The sequence below is a fragment of the Archocentrus centrarchus genome, chromosome 21 (genome assembly GCF_007364275.1).
Source record: "Archocentrus centrarchus isolate MPI-CPG fArcCen1 chromosome 21, fArcCen1, whole genome shotgun sequence".
Classification (NCBI taxonomy): Eukaryota; Metazoa; Chordata; class Actinopteri; order Cichliformes; family Cichlidae; genus Archocentrus; species Archocentrus centrarchus.
Window position 1 is genome coordinate 30,021,498 of NC_044366.1, and position 14,434 is coordinate 30,035,931.

General features: G+C 44.4%; 2 protein-coding genes across 2 annotated transcripts; both read right to left on the bottom strand.

The window, feature by feature from the left end:
• Positions 1 to 1,600: 1,600 nt before the first annotated feature.
• LOC115800986 (olfactory receptor 6N2-like) lies at positions 1,601 to 2,542 on the bottom strand. The gene has a single exon (XM_030758659.1). The coding sequence runs from the start codon at positions 2,462 to 2,464 to the stop codon at positions 1,601 to 1,603; it is 864 nt and encodes a 287-aa protein (XP_030614519.1). The 5' UTR covers positions 2,465 to 2,542.
• A 7,888-nt stretch (positions 2,543 to 10,430) lies between these two features.
• Positions 10,431 to 13,640, bottom strand: LOC115800179 (olfactory receptor 6N2-like). The gene is made up of 2 exons (XM_030757433.1): positions 13,409 to 13,640; positions 10,431 to 11,377 (listed from the first exon to the last, which is right to left on the bottom strand). Exons 1-2 carry the CDS (start codon positions 13,638 to 13,640, stop codon positions 10,431 to 10,433), a joined length of 1,179 nt encoding a protein of 392 aa, XP_030613293.1.
• Between the last annotated feature and the right edge of the window lie 794 nt (positions 13,641 to 14,434).

Consider the following 14,434-nt stretch of genomic DNA (forward strand, 5'->3'; position numbering starts at 1 on the left):
TTAAAATGGAGAAGCAAATAAGTACTGTTACCAAAATCAGTTTTTATCAACTCAGAGTCATTGCCAAGGTAAAACCTTATCTCCCACAGCAGGACCTGGAAAAAGTTATTCATGCTTTTATTACTTCCCGCCTGGACTACTGTAATTCCCTGTACTTTGGCATAGATCAATCATCTGTGCGCCACCTGCAGGTAGTCCAGCAGCTCGTCTTTTAACTGGTATAAAAACCATGAACACATTAATCCAGTCCTGTCGTCCCTTCACTGGCTCCAGGTCCGTTTAAGAATCGATTTTAAGATTTTATTGCTTACTTTTAAAGCCTTAAATGTGCTGGCACCTTTCTATCTGTCTGAGCTGCTTCACAGTCACACCCCTGTAAGAGCTTTGAGGTCATCTAACCAGCTGCTCTTACAGAGGCCTAAAACTAGACTAAAACAGAGAGGTGATCAAGGTTTTGCAGCAGCAGCACCAAAGCTATGGAATGTTTTTATTTATTTATTTTTAATTTGAGTATAGTTCTTGGGGTTTTAGATCTTGTACAGCACTTTGGTCAATATCGTTGTTTTAAATGTGCTATATAAATAAACCTGACTTGACTTGACTGCATCTGGCCCAAACAGCTGTACTGGCAGCTTCCATGTATGGATTAATGGATTAATAGTAACACTTTATAATATGGTCAACGACTAAGGCCGTGAGTACAAGTATTTCATAGGGATGTACCCTGTATGTAAATTTAAGTTTGCATAATTTCTGGGACTAAGGTATTATTAAGTGTTACCAGATACCCTTTGATAATCTTCTTTTTCTTCTTTCAGCTGCTCCTTATAGGGGTCGCCACATTGGATCATCTGCTTCCATCTCACCCTATCCTTAGCATCCTCCTCTGTCACACCATCCAAGTTATTATAAAGTGTTTTCATGTATTTATTTAGTGGAGAATCAATGATGTACTTATTGCATATTGTAAGCAAGAATCACCAAAAATGTGAAAATGAAAGTACAATAAAGCTTGACAGCATTAATCTGAAAATGTATTCAATTGCCTGTGCTTTCACCTGAAGTGTAACTAAGCTGTCTAGGTTCAGAGAAAGGCATATGTATAAGTTATTCAATAAATGCTTCACTAATAATCATAATAATTAAACTCTGTAGTGCCAATATCATAGGTGTTACACTCTATTTACATGAATGCTTTACTGAGCAAAAGAAATACAACTTCAAAAGATAAGTTGAAAAACAATGTGCGGAAGACAGGAATGAGAACATCGCTACATTAATATTGATTATATTACTGAAATGTTTTCTATGAAATAACAACTTCTTCTATTGAATTTGGAATTATTGTAAATTACAGAACATTTCAGTCCACTCTCATCATACAGCAGATTAAGTACAAAATACATTTAGAATATCTGTCTTATCAAGCACTTTATTAATGAAACCACAGCAAATAAATTTACTTTCATCTTCTTATAAATGAAGTTGCAGTTTGCTTTAAAAAAGATGAAAGTTAATTTTTATGTTTTACTTTTTTTTAACTTGCACACTGTGGTTTTAGTAAGTGTAGTAAACTGATTACAGAACAAAGTACTGTACCTTAGCATTCAGTGTTAATGCATGAAATGATTTTGGCCTGAGAAAGCAATCTCTTTAGGTGTTTAGAAATTTCCTTCATTTTAAGCCCATAAATAAATGGATTAAACAAAGGATGATAGAGCACTATTTGTAAAGTCATTATTAAACGTGCAGTTTTTGGAAAATCTGATTCCACGCGAGCTATACTGACATCATAGATACTTAAACAGGAGAAGCTGATTAAAACTAACAGGTGGGGTAAACAGGTCTCTGTAGCTTTCTTCCTGACTTCTTTACAACTTTGATAAGAGACTATAAAAATGTTCATGTATGTGAAGACTATGAAGAGCATAGGAAGTATTACAAGATCTAATAAACAAACCACTCCAAATACAGTAATTAATCTTGACCTTACACACTGAAGAGTGTAAACTGCATTGTTACAAAATATTCCTTTTAAGTTAAAGTCACACAGTTTAGCTTCAGCACTCCCGATTGTTTGGACAGCAGAATGGCAAGAAGGAACCAGCCAAGCTATGACCAGGAAAATACTCACATTGGTTTTTGTCATGATGGTTGGATATTGCAGAGGTTTGCATATAGCCACATATCTGTCATAGGCCATGGCTGCTAAGAGAAAAAACTCTGAACTGCCTAGAGTGTAAAACATAAAAAACTGAAAGAGACAGGCTGAATATGATGTGACTTGTTTTTCAGATAAAAAGTCAATCAGAAGTTTTGGGTAAATATTTGTACTGTAAAGAACACAGTTCAATAGCAAAGCTGCAATGAAAATGTACATAGGCTCATGAAGGTTTTTATGAATCCAAATGAGATACACAATAATAGAATTACTGCAGATTATTAGAATATATAATGTAAACATAATAAAAAAATAAAGATATCTGTACTTGTTGACTTCAACATACCCATCCAGAGTTATATAGGTAACATTTAACTCCTCATTCACTGTTGTGAAAAAATTCATTTTTAATTTTAAAACTGATTTATAGCACAACCAAAATATCTGAGCTTCAAATTTATCTTGAGTACGTTCACCAATCAAATACATACAATGACTCTCTGAATGAGTCTGTGGAAGGTTTTTATGAGGTTACTTCATTCTTCAGGGAGGAGGAGATCTGAAACATTATTGTGCCGCCTCTTTTTCTTGATGCTTTAGCTACAACTAACGTGCCATCTCCGTTCAGTGTGAACAGCCACAATAGAATAGAATATAACTTTATTGTCATTGTACATACAATGAAATTAATCATTATACAACGAATTATATAACAACATTCCGTCATAATATAATGAAATTGCGGTCCGAACAATCATCCAGAGAAGAACAGACAAGACTAACATAGGGAGATGGGTGTCCACAGCTGCTGCCACACTGGCGTGGCCGCTACAATCAGTCCCCCGAAAAGGAAACAAACACACATCATGGGGTAGTTAGGTTTAAAAAAAGGTAAAAAAAACCCATCTTAGCAAAGCATATTTGCACATTTAAAGCCACGATAGCAATATGGTGGTGTGGGGTGGGGGGTGAGGGGGTGGGGGGATGCAGATGGAGATGAGAGGGGGGTTGGCATTGTGGAGCCAGAAGCCAGCTCCAAGCCAAAACCGTTATAGTTTAGTTATAGTGATGGAAGTTCATCAGCGGCCGTGGTACACCAGATCCAGCTCACACAAATCACAGAGAGGGCAGAGGGGAAGAGCGACCATCACACATTGTCCTGGAGAGATATGATTACCAGCCCAAGGCCGGCTAGGGAGCCGAATTCCTGATAATGCAGATGTTGTTTTGGAAAAGGCTGCTTGTTTTTTTCCAACAGCCTTCAGTTTCACTGGGGAACCCATTCAGTAAATCCAATATTCCAAATTCATTAGTTACCGTCCTCACCATGCAGGAACCGAACCTTATCTCCAGATCTAATCCCTCTTGCCTGTGAGCACGTTCTCAGCTGGACTACCCATCCCCTTTACGGCTCAGGTCCAACAGGCTTTGAGTCTGAGTCTGTACGGCTCTGCACAGCCCATCCACCTGGGTCTGCAGCCTCGACCGATGTCCAACTACTTCCCAGGTTTTCTTAATTTCCTGGTAAATCAGGTATCCTCCGAGCCCAAACAGAAGAGATACCGCTACCAAATAGCCGAATATGTAAACGTCTTCCACGTCCTCAACCTCCAGAGCACACGGGTCTCCACAAGCTCCAAGAATCAATGACGTATCCAACCGGGTCTGTTCCACTTGGACACGCAGGCTCCCCTTTTCCTGATCTCATAGTGGAGAAAATTCGATCAATGGTGTTTAGGGCCCAGTTTGCCAGATCCATGTTGCTTCTTAATCTTATTCTTATTTGGACAGTGTGTAAGAGACGCTCTTACAGCAAGCAGGATGGTCTTATGCCTAATTTCGACACTGAGATTTCAGCAGTCTAGGCAGATTATACTGTGTGAATCTGGTTTGATAACATCTTGAATGCATCACAGCTTTTGTACAATAAAATTTACACCATATTTCTAAAAAGAGCTGTCGTTTGGTGTCTGTTGCAGGTAGTGTGGTCTTATGCTGTGTGCACATCATTTTCGGCATACACAAGTGACAAAAGTGTAGTTAATACGCAGCTAAAAAGTATTACTGAATAACAATTATTAAATAATAAAAATTAAAGTCAGCTGAAGTTGGCTCTTCAGTGGATGATGCTCCACTGTAAACTGAGTCTGGCCAGTTCCAGGGAAGGATTCCAACCTACAACCAGTTGGATCCGGAAGAGGTGCTAACAGGCTCAACTTCTGCTCAGCAGCACAGCGCTTTGGAGGCTCTGCTATCCATCTTTTTCCTGAGTTGACACAGCGCAGAGACCCAAAAATGTGAACAATTGTCCTGCCTTCGATTTGGCCATGGTATTACAATATAGCTGCCACATGAACCTTCAGAGTTTAAGTGGCCCAGCCAGCTTCAAAGTAACACAGCATATCCTGCAATGGACAGACGACTAAGTCCAAACCCCTGCCCCTGCACCATGAAGAAAAAAATGACCGAATGTGATCTGTGATCCTAGTTTAAGGGGCCCTTACATTCTGCAAGGTATCACAAATCAAGATTCAAGGTCAGTCAAGAATAATTAATTCTCTTCAGTGGCCGTATCCAAAGGTGGAAAAGGCCTGGGGGATGAATGCCATACCTTCCCCTTCAGCTGGGACAAGAGGTTCAACCTCCTCAGAAGATACCATGGGTCACCATTCATCAGACTGAGGAGTGCGGAACCAGATACTCAGCAGCAACCTGGGTGCCACTGAGAGGTCCCTGTGGTCTGACTGCCTCACTTTTTGAAGCAGGGGCATTATTATTATTATTGCAGGGTCTTTAACTTACAATATAATGTGCCTTGAGTTGACTGTTGTGATTTGGTGCTATTTAAATAAAATTGAACTGAATTAATGGTATCCTATGAGTGCTATGAGTCCTGGTCCCATTGAACACCTGTGGAAGGAACCAAAGCATGCCACCTGGAGTGTCATGGTCCTGTGCCGGTGGCCCAGTGTTTTTTGTTATCTTTTTGTATTGGTCTTCAGTTGCTTTTTCTTGTTCCTTATGTTTTCCTGGTATCTAGTCTGCGTCTTTGTCTCCCTCTTCTGTCTTCCTGTTTTACTTTGATAGTTGTCTGGTCCATGTTTGTTGTTTTCAGTTTTGCTTCCCCAGTCTAGGTAATCAGCATCACCTGTGTCTCCCACCTGTTCCCACTCCCCTCATTATCCTCTGTATTTAAGTCCCGTGTTTTCGCTGCCTGTTGTCGCGTCGTCATCATTCGCACCGCTGCTGTGTCCCTTCCCTGTTTTCTCTGTGGTTCCCCTTATTCTTGGTTTCAGTTCTGGTTATGTTCCTGGTTCCATTCTGCATTCTCTCAAATAAAGACTGTTTATCCACCTACCTCATCTGCATTGGGGTCCTCTACCTGCCTGCCACACAGCTGATCCTTGACAATACGACGCGACCACAATGGACCCCGCAGATATGAATGAATGAATGAATGAATGAATGAAGGTTTTACTGCCATGTGGGTGAACAGGTTCACACATTGGAAATTGCAGTTAACAGAGCACCCATCCAAGAATACAACAAACACAAACACGGGGGGGACAGGTGTCTGAGGTCATGCAGCCGTCTTCCCGGCGCTACCTTTAGCAGAAGAACAGAAAGAGATACACTGGGATAGGTAGGTTCAAAAAAATCATCTCGTACTGTATTCATTATAAACACTGTATGAGGTTCCAAAAAACACCTCAGCAAAAGCATATTTGCACATTTAAAGCCAAGATAGCAATATGTTGGGTAAGGTCAGGGTCAGGAGGGGATGCAGATGGAGACGAGAGGGTGGGGGCATTATGGAGCCCAGATGCCAGCTCCTAGCCAAAACAGTTTGCTGATAGTGGTGGAAGTTCATCAGCGGCCGTGGTACACCAGATCCAGCTTCACAAATCACACAGAGGGCTGAGGGGGAGAGCAACGTCACACATAGGCCTGGAGAGATATGATTGCCAGTCCAAGGCCGGCTAGGGAGCCGAATTCCTGATAATGCAGATGTTGTTTTGGAAAAGGCTGCTTGTTTTTTTTTCCAACAACCTTCAGTCTCACTGGGGAACCCATTCAGTAATCCAATATTCCAAATTCATTAGTTACCGTCCTCACCGTGCAGAACCGAACCTTATCTCCAGATCGAACCCCTCTCACCTGCGAGCATGCTCTCAGCTGGAGTACCCATCCGCTTTACGGCTCAGGTCCAACAGGCTTTGAGTCTGAGTTTGTACGGCCCTGCACATCCCATCCACCTGGGTCGGCAGCCTCTGCAGATGTCAAACTGCTGCCCAGATTTTCTTAATTTCCCGGTAAATCAGGTGTCCTCCGAGCCCAAACAAAAGAGATACCGCTACCACATAGCCAAATATGTAGACGTCTTCCACCTCCTCGACCTCCAGGGCTGAGAAGCACACGGGTCTCCACAAGCTCCAAGAATCGATGAGGTATCCAACCGGGTCTGTTCCGCTCGGACACACAGGCTCCCCTTTCCCGGGTCTCATAGTGGAAAAAATTCGATCAGTGGTGTTTAGGGCCCAGCTTGCCAGATCCATGTTGCCAGCTCATCCCCAGGTGCCCCAGTTTCAGCCAGCTCCGGTGAAGCTCCCTGCACCCGTTCCTGTTCCGCGGGGGGGGGGCAGCCACGGACGGGCTGACCCCTGCACCTGTTCCTGTTCCGCGGGTGGGGGCAGCCACGGACAGGCTGACCCCTGCACCCGTTCCTGTTCCGCGGGTGGGGGCAGCCACGGACGGGCTGACCCCTGCACCCGTTCCTGTTCCGCGGGTGGGGTCAGCCACGGACAGGCTGACCTCTGCACCCATTCCTGTTCCGCGTGTGGGGTCAGCCAGGTCAAAGCCTTCACTCCAGTCTTCCATGCTGCCTGCAGCCGCAGCAGGCCCCAAGCCTCAGCTACGCTCCACCTTGTCTCCGTCACAGTTAGCTGTAGTTCCAGCCCCTGTAGCCCCTTGTTCAGGTCCCTCTGCTTTTGCTTCAGTTAGCTCCGTAATTCCCTTGCACCCTCCAGTCAGTTCGGTTTTGGTCTTCTCATCATCAGTCTTTCAATCTTTAGTCTCTGCTCCCTCAGTTCCTGTCATAGTCCCTTCTGTTTTGGTCCAAGTCCCCTCAGCGCCAGCTCCCTCTGTAGCTTCGGTCACCTTAGCTTCCCCGCAGTCAGCTTCCCCGCAGTCAGCTCTCCCCAGCTCTCAGTCAGCTTCCCCACAGTCAGCTCTCCCCAGCTCTCAGTCAGCTTCCCCGGTGTCAGCTCTCCCCAGCTCTCAGTCAGCTTCCCCAGCTTTTCTGTCTCAGCCCTGGTCTCTCCTGTCAGCTGCAGTAGTGCTCCTAGGTTCCTGGTCAGAGCCCTTGTCACCATCATCCTCACTACCACTATACACACCCAAACAATCCCCAAAGCAGCCCCAGCTGTCCCGGGAGACAGCTGTGCACCCTGCACCACAGCCTTGGCCCGCTCAGTCCAAGCTGCCAGGGGTTCCCGCTCAGTCCGAGCCGCCAGGGGTTCCCGCTCTGTCCGAGCCGCTAGGGAGTCCCACACAGTCCGAGCCACCAGGGGTTCCCGCTCAGTCCGAGCCGCTGGAGGGTCCCGCTCAGCCCGAGCGCCCTGTGCCAGAGGGTCCTGCGCCAGAGCCCGTGCGTCCTGCTCAGCCCGAGCGCCCCGAGCCAGAGGGTCCTGCTCCAGAGCCAGAGTGTCCTGAGCCTTCCGAGCGTCCCGAGCCTTCCGAGCGTCCCGAGCCTTCCGAGCGTCCCGAGCCTTCCGAGCGTCCCGAGCCTTCCGAGTGTCCCAAGCCTTCCACCTTCCTGGGCTCAGGTGAACCCAAGCCAGCTAGGGTTCAGGAGAGTCTCCGCCGCATGCCACGCGGCTGTCGCCGCCACCGCTGGGAGCGCAGTCAGCCTCCAGCTTCGTCCCCTTGTCGCCGCTGGGAGCGCAGTCGGCCTCCAGCTTCGTCCCCTCGTCGCTGCTGCCACTGGAAGCGCGGTTGGCCTCCAGCTTCATCTCCTTGTCGCCGCCGCTGGAGCTGCGGTCGGCCCCCTGAACTTTGTATTTTCTGTTTTGGACTTCCCAGCAGACCCCCATGAACGTTATGAACTGTTTTCCTGGGCCCTGTGTTTTTGTTTTTTGTTTTCTGGCCCTTGAACCCCCCTGGACTGTTTCACCCTTTTCATGTTCATCTCCTGACTTTTTGGACTGTCTGTTCCAGCTTTTGCCGCTGATTTTTGGTTCCGCTCTGTGGATTTGTTTTGTTTTTTGGACTCCTGTGTTTTCTTTCTGGTTCCCCTTATTCTTGGTTTCAAGTCTGGTTATGTTCCTGGTCCCATTCTGCATTCTCTCAAATAAAGACTGTTTATCCACCTACCTCGTCTGCATTGGGGTCCCCTTCTTGCCTGCCACACAGCTGATAGTTGCAGAAGTCTCACTGAGAGTTACAGATATCACTTGATTAAAGTCATTCCCTCCAAAAGTTGTGCAACAAAATATTAAGTTAGGGGTACTGTAATTTTTGATCAGGCCAGTTTCATTAGTTTGTTTTTTAAACCAAATTTACTGAAAAAAAATGTTAATTTCAATTTTAGTTGAGTAAAAAGTAATTTATTATTTGTTATGTTCACTTTTGTTATTTCAGTAGCCATTGTGGGTTTTTCTTTCTTTAATGGACGGGACCACCGATTTTGTCCATGTCTGTAAGTGGAATAAAACCCATTGTTCTATTTATCTGGTTGCACTACTGTAATGGCCCTTTTGTCCAGTAGTGCAGTTATTTTGTGTGACAAGCAAAAGTGTTTTACTTTGGCTTTGCAGAGGTCAAAGTAACAGAAGTCACTTGGACCCCACCCCCCCTAAAAAAAAAAAAAAGGTGTGTGCTGGTGATGAAACTGAAGCCTGTAACCCAGAGACATTTTTTGAATGGTCTCCCCAGTTTTCAGATTGTTGTTGTGAAAATCTGCCCACCGATGGCTGAACACACTCAGTCTGCACCAAGAGGCTTGTTATGTTGTTTGGAGATTGCTGGTTGAGTCCCTGTGGTCCGTGGATATGACAGGGTGGAAGTTGTTCCCCTCTAGGATGACACCAACCTCCTCCTGCACCCTTTATCTACTACCTGGGGTGCTGAGCCCAGTTAATGCGAGAACTGTGGTTCCCAAGCACCATGTCTCCTTGGGCACTGATCAGGGAATCACATTCCCCTACGTTAATGGCCCCAGCCTTCCAAAGCCTGGCTTGATTGGGTCCTGTGCTCTAACATCCACCCTGCATCTGACCCAAACAACTGTACTGGCAGCTTCCATGTTTGGATTGATGGATTAATAGTAACACATTATAATATGGTCAATGACTAAGGCCATGAGTACAAGTATTTTATAGGGCTGTACCCTTTATATAAATTTAAGTTTGCATAATTTCTGGGACTAGGGTATTATAAAGTGTTACCAGATACCCATTGATAATCTTCTTTTTCTTCTTTCAGCTGCTCCTTATAGGGGTCGCCACATTGGATCATCTGCTTCCATCTCACCCTATCCTTAGCATCCTCCTCTGTCACACCATCCAAGTTATTATAAAGTGTTATCACTTATTCCTTTAGTGGATAATCTATTATGTACTTATTGTATATTGTAAGCATGAATCACCAAAAATGTGAAAATGAAAGTACAATAAAGCTTGACAGCATTAATCTGAAAATGTATTCAATTGCCTGTGCTTTCACCTGAAGTGTAACTAAGCTGTCTATGTTCAGAGAAAGGCATATGTATAAGTTATTCAATAAATGCTTCACTAATAATCATAATAATTAAACTCTGTAGTGCCAATACCATAGGTGTTACACTCTATTTACATGAATGCTTTACTGAGCATAAGAAATACAACTTCAAAAGATAAGTTGAAAAACAATGTGCAGGAGACAGGAATGAGAACATCGCTACATTAATATTGATTATATTACTGAAATGTTTTCTATGAAATAACAGCTTCTTCTATTGAATTTGGAATTATTGTAAATTACAGAACATTTCAGTCCAATCTCATCATACAGCAGATTAAGTACAAAATACATTTAGAATATCTGTCTTATCAAGCACTTTATTAATGAACTCATGGCAAAGGAATTTACTTTCATCTTCTTATAAATGAAGTTGCAGTTTGCTTTAAAAATAAGATGAAAATTTAATTTTTATGTTTTACTTTTTTTTTTAACTTGCACACTGTGGTTTTAGTAAGTGTAGTAAACTGATTACAGAACAAAGTACTGCACCTTAGCATTCAGTGTTAATGCATGAAATGATTTTGGCCTGAGAAAGCAATCTCTTTAGGTGTTTAGAAATTTCCTTCATTTTGAGCCCATAAATAAATGGATTAAACAAAGGATGATAGAGCACTATTTGTAAAGTCATTATTAAACATGCAGTTTTTGGAAAATCAGATTCCACGCGAGCTATACTGACATCATAGATACTTAAACAGGAAATGCTGATTAAAACTAACAGGTGGGGTAAACAGGTCTCTGTAGCTTTCTTCCTGACTTCTTTACAACTTCGATAAGAGACTATAAAAATGTTCATGTATGTGAAAACTATGAAGAGCATAGGAAGTATTACAAGATCTAATAAACAAACCACTCCAAATACAGTAATTAATCTTGACCTTTCACACTGAAGAGTGTAAACTGCATTGTTACAAAATATTCCTTTTAAGTTAAAGTCACACAGTTTAGCTTCAGCACTCCCGATTGCTTGGACTGCAATATGGCAAGAAGGAACCAGCCAAGCTATGACCAGGAAAATACTCACAGTGGTTTTTGTCATGATAATTGGATATTGCAGAGGTTTGCATATAGCCACATATCTGTCATAGGCCATGGCTGCTAAGAGAAAAAACTCTGAACTGCCTAGAGTGTAAAACATAAAAAACTGAAAGAGACAGGCTGAATATGATGTGACTTGTTTTTCAGATAAAAAGTCAATCAGAAGTTTTGGGTAAATAATTGTACTGTAAAGAACACAGTTCAATAGCAAAGCTGCAATGAAAATGTACATAGGCTCATGAAGGTTTTTATGAATACAAATGAGATTCACAATAATAGAATTACTGCAGATTATTAGAATATATAACGTAAACATAATAAAAAAATAAAGATATCTGTACTTGTTGACTTCAACATACCCATCCAGAGTTATATAGGTAACATTTAACTCCTCATTCACTGTTGTGAAAAAATTCATTTTTCATTATAAAACTGATTTACAGCATAACCAAAATATCTGAGCTTCAAATTTATCTTGAGTACCTTCACCAAACAAATACATACACTGACTCTCTGAATGAGTCTGTGGAAGGTTTTTATGAGGTTACTTCATTTTCCGGGGAGGAGGAGATCTGAAACATTATTGTGCCGCCTCTTTTTCTTGATGCTTTAGCTACAACTAACGTGCCATCTCTGTTCAGTGTGAACAGTCACAATGGTCATATGCCTAATTTCAACACTGAGATTTCAGCAGTCTAGGCAGATTATACTGTGTGAATCTGGTTTGATAACATCTTGAATGCATCACAACTTTTGTACAATCACCTTTATATAATTTTTGACCTGTTTGACCTGCTGCCCTCTGGCAGGCGCTACAGGTGCATCAAAGCCAGAACAAACAGACTCAAGAACAGTTTCTTCGCCAGAGCAATCACCACCCTGAACTCACACACTCACCCACTGTAACTGTGCAATATTATATTATTCATACTGAACAATATCTGACATTCCTATATTGTGTAATATCCAGTATTCATTCACTAGTGCAATATTCATTCACCAAGTGCAATATTCATCATCTTCATTATTATATTTATACACATATTTACTTTTCTTACAATGTACAGATGCACCAATGTATGTATATATTTTTATACATTCTATTTTTTGTATATTTTACACATTGTTTATTTCTGTATATCTCTTGATTATATTGATCATACTAGATTATAATATTTTTATAATATTTTTATTTTAGAGAGTTTGATTTTCTGTTACATGGCACTGAACAGGAGTGGCCCTCCAATCTCATTGTACATCCTGTATAATGACAATAAAGGCATTCTATTCTATTCTATTCTATTAATATGCACTTTGGCTTGGTGGTTGGCACAGCTGCCTCACAGCTCGAACAACATCTAGAAGGCGTGGGTTCAATTCCAGCCTGGCCTGGGTCTCTCGCTCTGTGGAGTTTGCATGTTCTCCCCATGTCTGCGTGGGTTTTCTCAGGGTACTCTGGTTTCCTCCCACAGTCCAAAGACATGCAGTTACTGGGGTTAGGTTTATTGGTCACTCTTGCCTGTAGGTGTGAATAGTTGTCTGTCTCTTTCTGTGTCAGCTCTGCAACAGGCAGGCGACTTGTACAGGGTTTACCTTGCCTCTCGCCCCATGTCATCTGAGATAGGTCCCAGCACCCCTGTGACCCTAAAACGGATAAGAGGATGGATGAATGCTGTATCCCTCACCTGCTTCTTCTCTGTCTGCACAGATGTACCATTGCCTACATGTCTGTTTTTTTTTGTTTTTTGTTTTTTTTCCCTGAGCGAGGCGAGAGAGGAGTGACCTCGGAGAATCCTTTTTGGAAACCTGAACTCCCAGTGGATCTTGAGATTCCTGGTTCAGTCCCCCAAACCAGTATTGGACAATAAACTTTTGAACTTTTCATCAGAATCCTGCATTTTGAGTCTCACCCTTCACTGAACATTATGACAATATATCTGCTTGCACTACTGTAATGGTCCTTTTGTCCAGTAGTGCAGTTATTTTGTGTGACAAGCAAAAGCGTTTTACTTTGGCCTTTCAGCGGTCAAAGTGACAGAAATCACTTGGACCCCCCCAAATGGTCCCCCATCTTCTCATTGAAACACTGAAAATTTTTCCTCTCCCCCTCGGAAAATTTTTCAAACTGTTTCAATGAGGAGATGGGCAGGTCCCTGAAAACAGATGTTTCCCTCATCTCTCTCATGGGCTCGTTTTGTGGCGGGTTGGCCAAAACACCTCCTCCGACACTATTAGCAGAGGTGATTTCTACCTTAAATGCTATATGGAGCGACTTCCGGTGTCCGACTTGGAGCGTGCCCGTGCTGCGGGGGGAGGAGGCCGGGGACATTCCCCCGCTGACCTCTGGCTCCCCACTTCCATCTCAACCTCACAACGCAGACATCGTGCGCTCCGTTCCACTGCGCGCACCTCACTGATCGAACGGCAAACGTTGCCCGCCATCAGAGGGCAGCCGCCGGCCGTCATGCCGGTCGCTCTCGGGCGGTGGGCTCCTCCAGCCTGCGGGCTCGCCTCCAGCTTCACCTCCAACCTCCAGTTCTAATCCCCACATCTGGTGGGAATAACGCGGCATGCTGCGAGGTGTGCGGAGGCTCTGTCCTCTGCGCGCGCAATCTGTCTCCACGATGGTGCGCCCACCTGCTGCCAGGTTATAACCCCGCATGGGGATGAGGTGGAGCGACGCCTCGGAACCGAGACCGAGACGCCCTGTCCGACCCAGCCATCCTACGACGGATTTTCCCCACACCACCGCAGTGCGAGTCCCGGCTTCGACGCATGCAGCTAATGGGGAACTTCCGGCTGACGCTTTTTTCCCAAAACCTCCACACTGCTGACCCCGTGGTGGGTCGAGGAGGGTTGTGGGGATCGGATGGTCCTCCCAGCCATCCCGTCATCCCCTGCCTGTGCAGAAGCAGACGCCTCGCTGCTCCTCCTCCTCCGCGGAGCGAGAGGGTTGCTTGGCTGGTGTGTCTCGGCGAGGGCTCCGCAGACACATACACACGTGAGTGCTTCTCTCCTTCTCCTCCGTTCTCCTCCTTGCCTCCTCCGGGAGGGGGAGAGGAGAGATGGTGGGAGAGATGGAGCGAGATTGAGGGGGGCTGCGGCGAGCTGTTGGTGCCTCGGTTGTTGGGCTACCTGGTTGATCCTGCCAGTAGCATATGCTTGTCTCAAAGATTAAGCCATGCAGGTCTAAGTACACGCAGCCAGTACAGTGAAACTGCGAATGGCTCATTAAATCAGTTATGGTTCCTTTGATCGCTCATCCGTTACTTGGATAACTGTGGCAATTCTCCCCCTTTGCCCACAAGGCGGGGGGGCCGCCCGGGGGTATGCGTGCATTTATCAGACCCAAAACCCATGCGGGGCGTCCTCCCGCTCCCCGCGGCCTGGGTGCCCTGGCCGCTTTGGTGACTCTAGATTACCTCGAGCCGATCGCTGGGCCCCCGTGGCGGCGAC

Coding starts and splice junctions, on each gene's coding strand:
- LOC115800179 (XM_030757433.1), bottom strand. CDS start 13,640: ATGCGGGGTTATAACCTGGCAGCAGGTGGGCGCACCATCGTGGAGACA. Junction 11,378..13,408: donor GCCCTCTGATGGCGGGCAAC/GTTTGCCGTTCG, acceptor TTTTCACAACAG/TGAATGAGGAGTTAAATGTT.
- LOC115800986 (XM_030758659.1), bottom strand. CDS start 2,464: ATGTTTACATTATATATTCTAATAATCTGCAGTAATTCTATTATTGTG.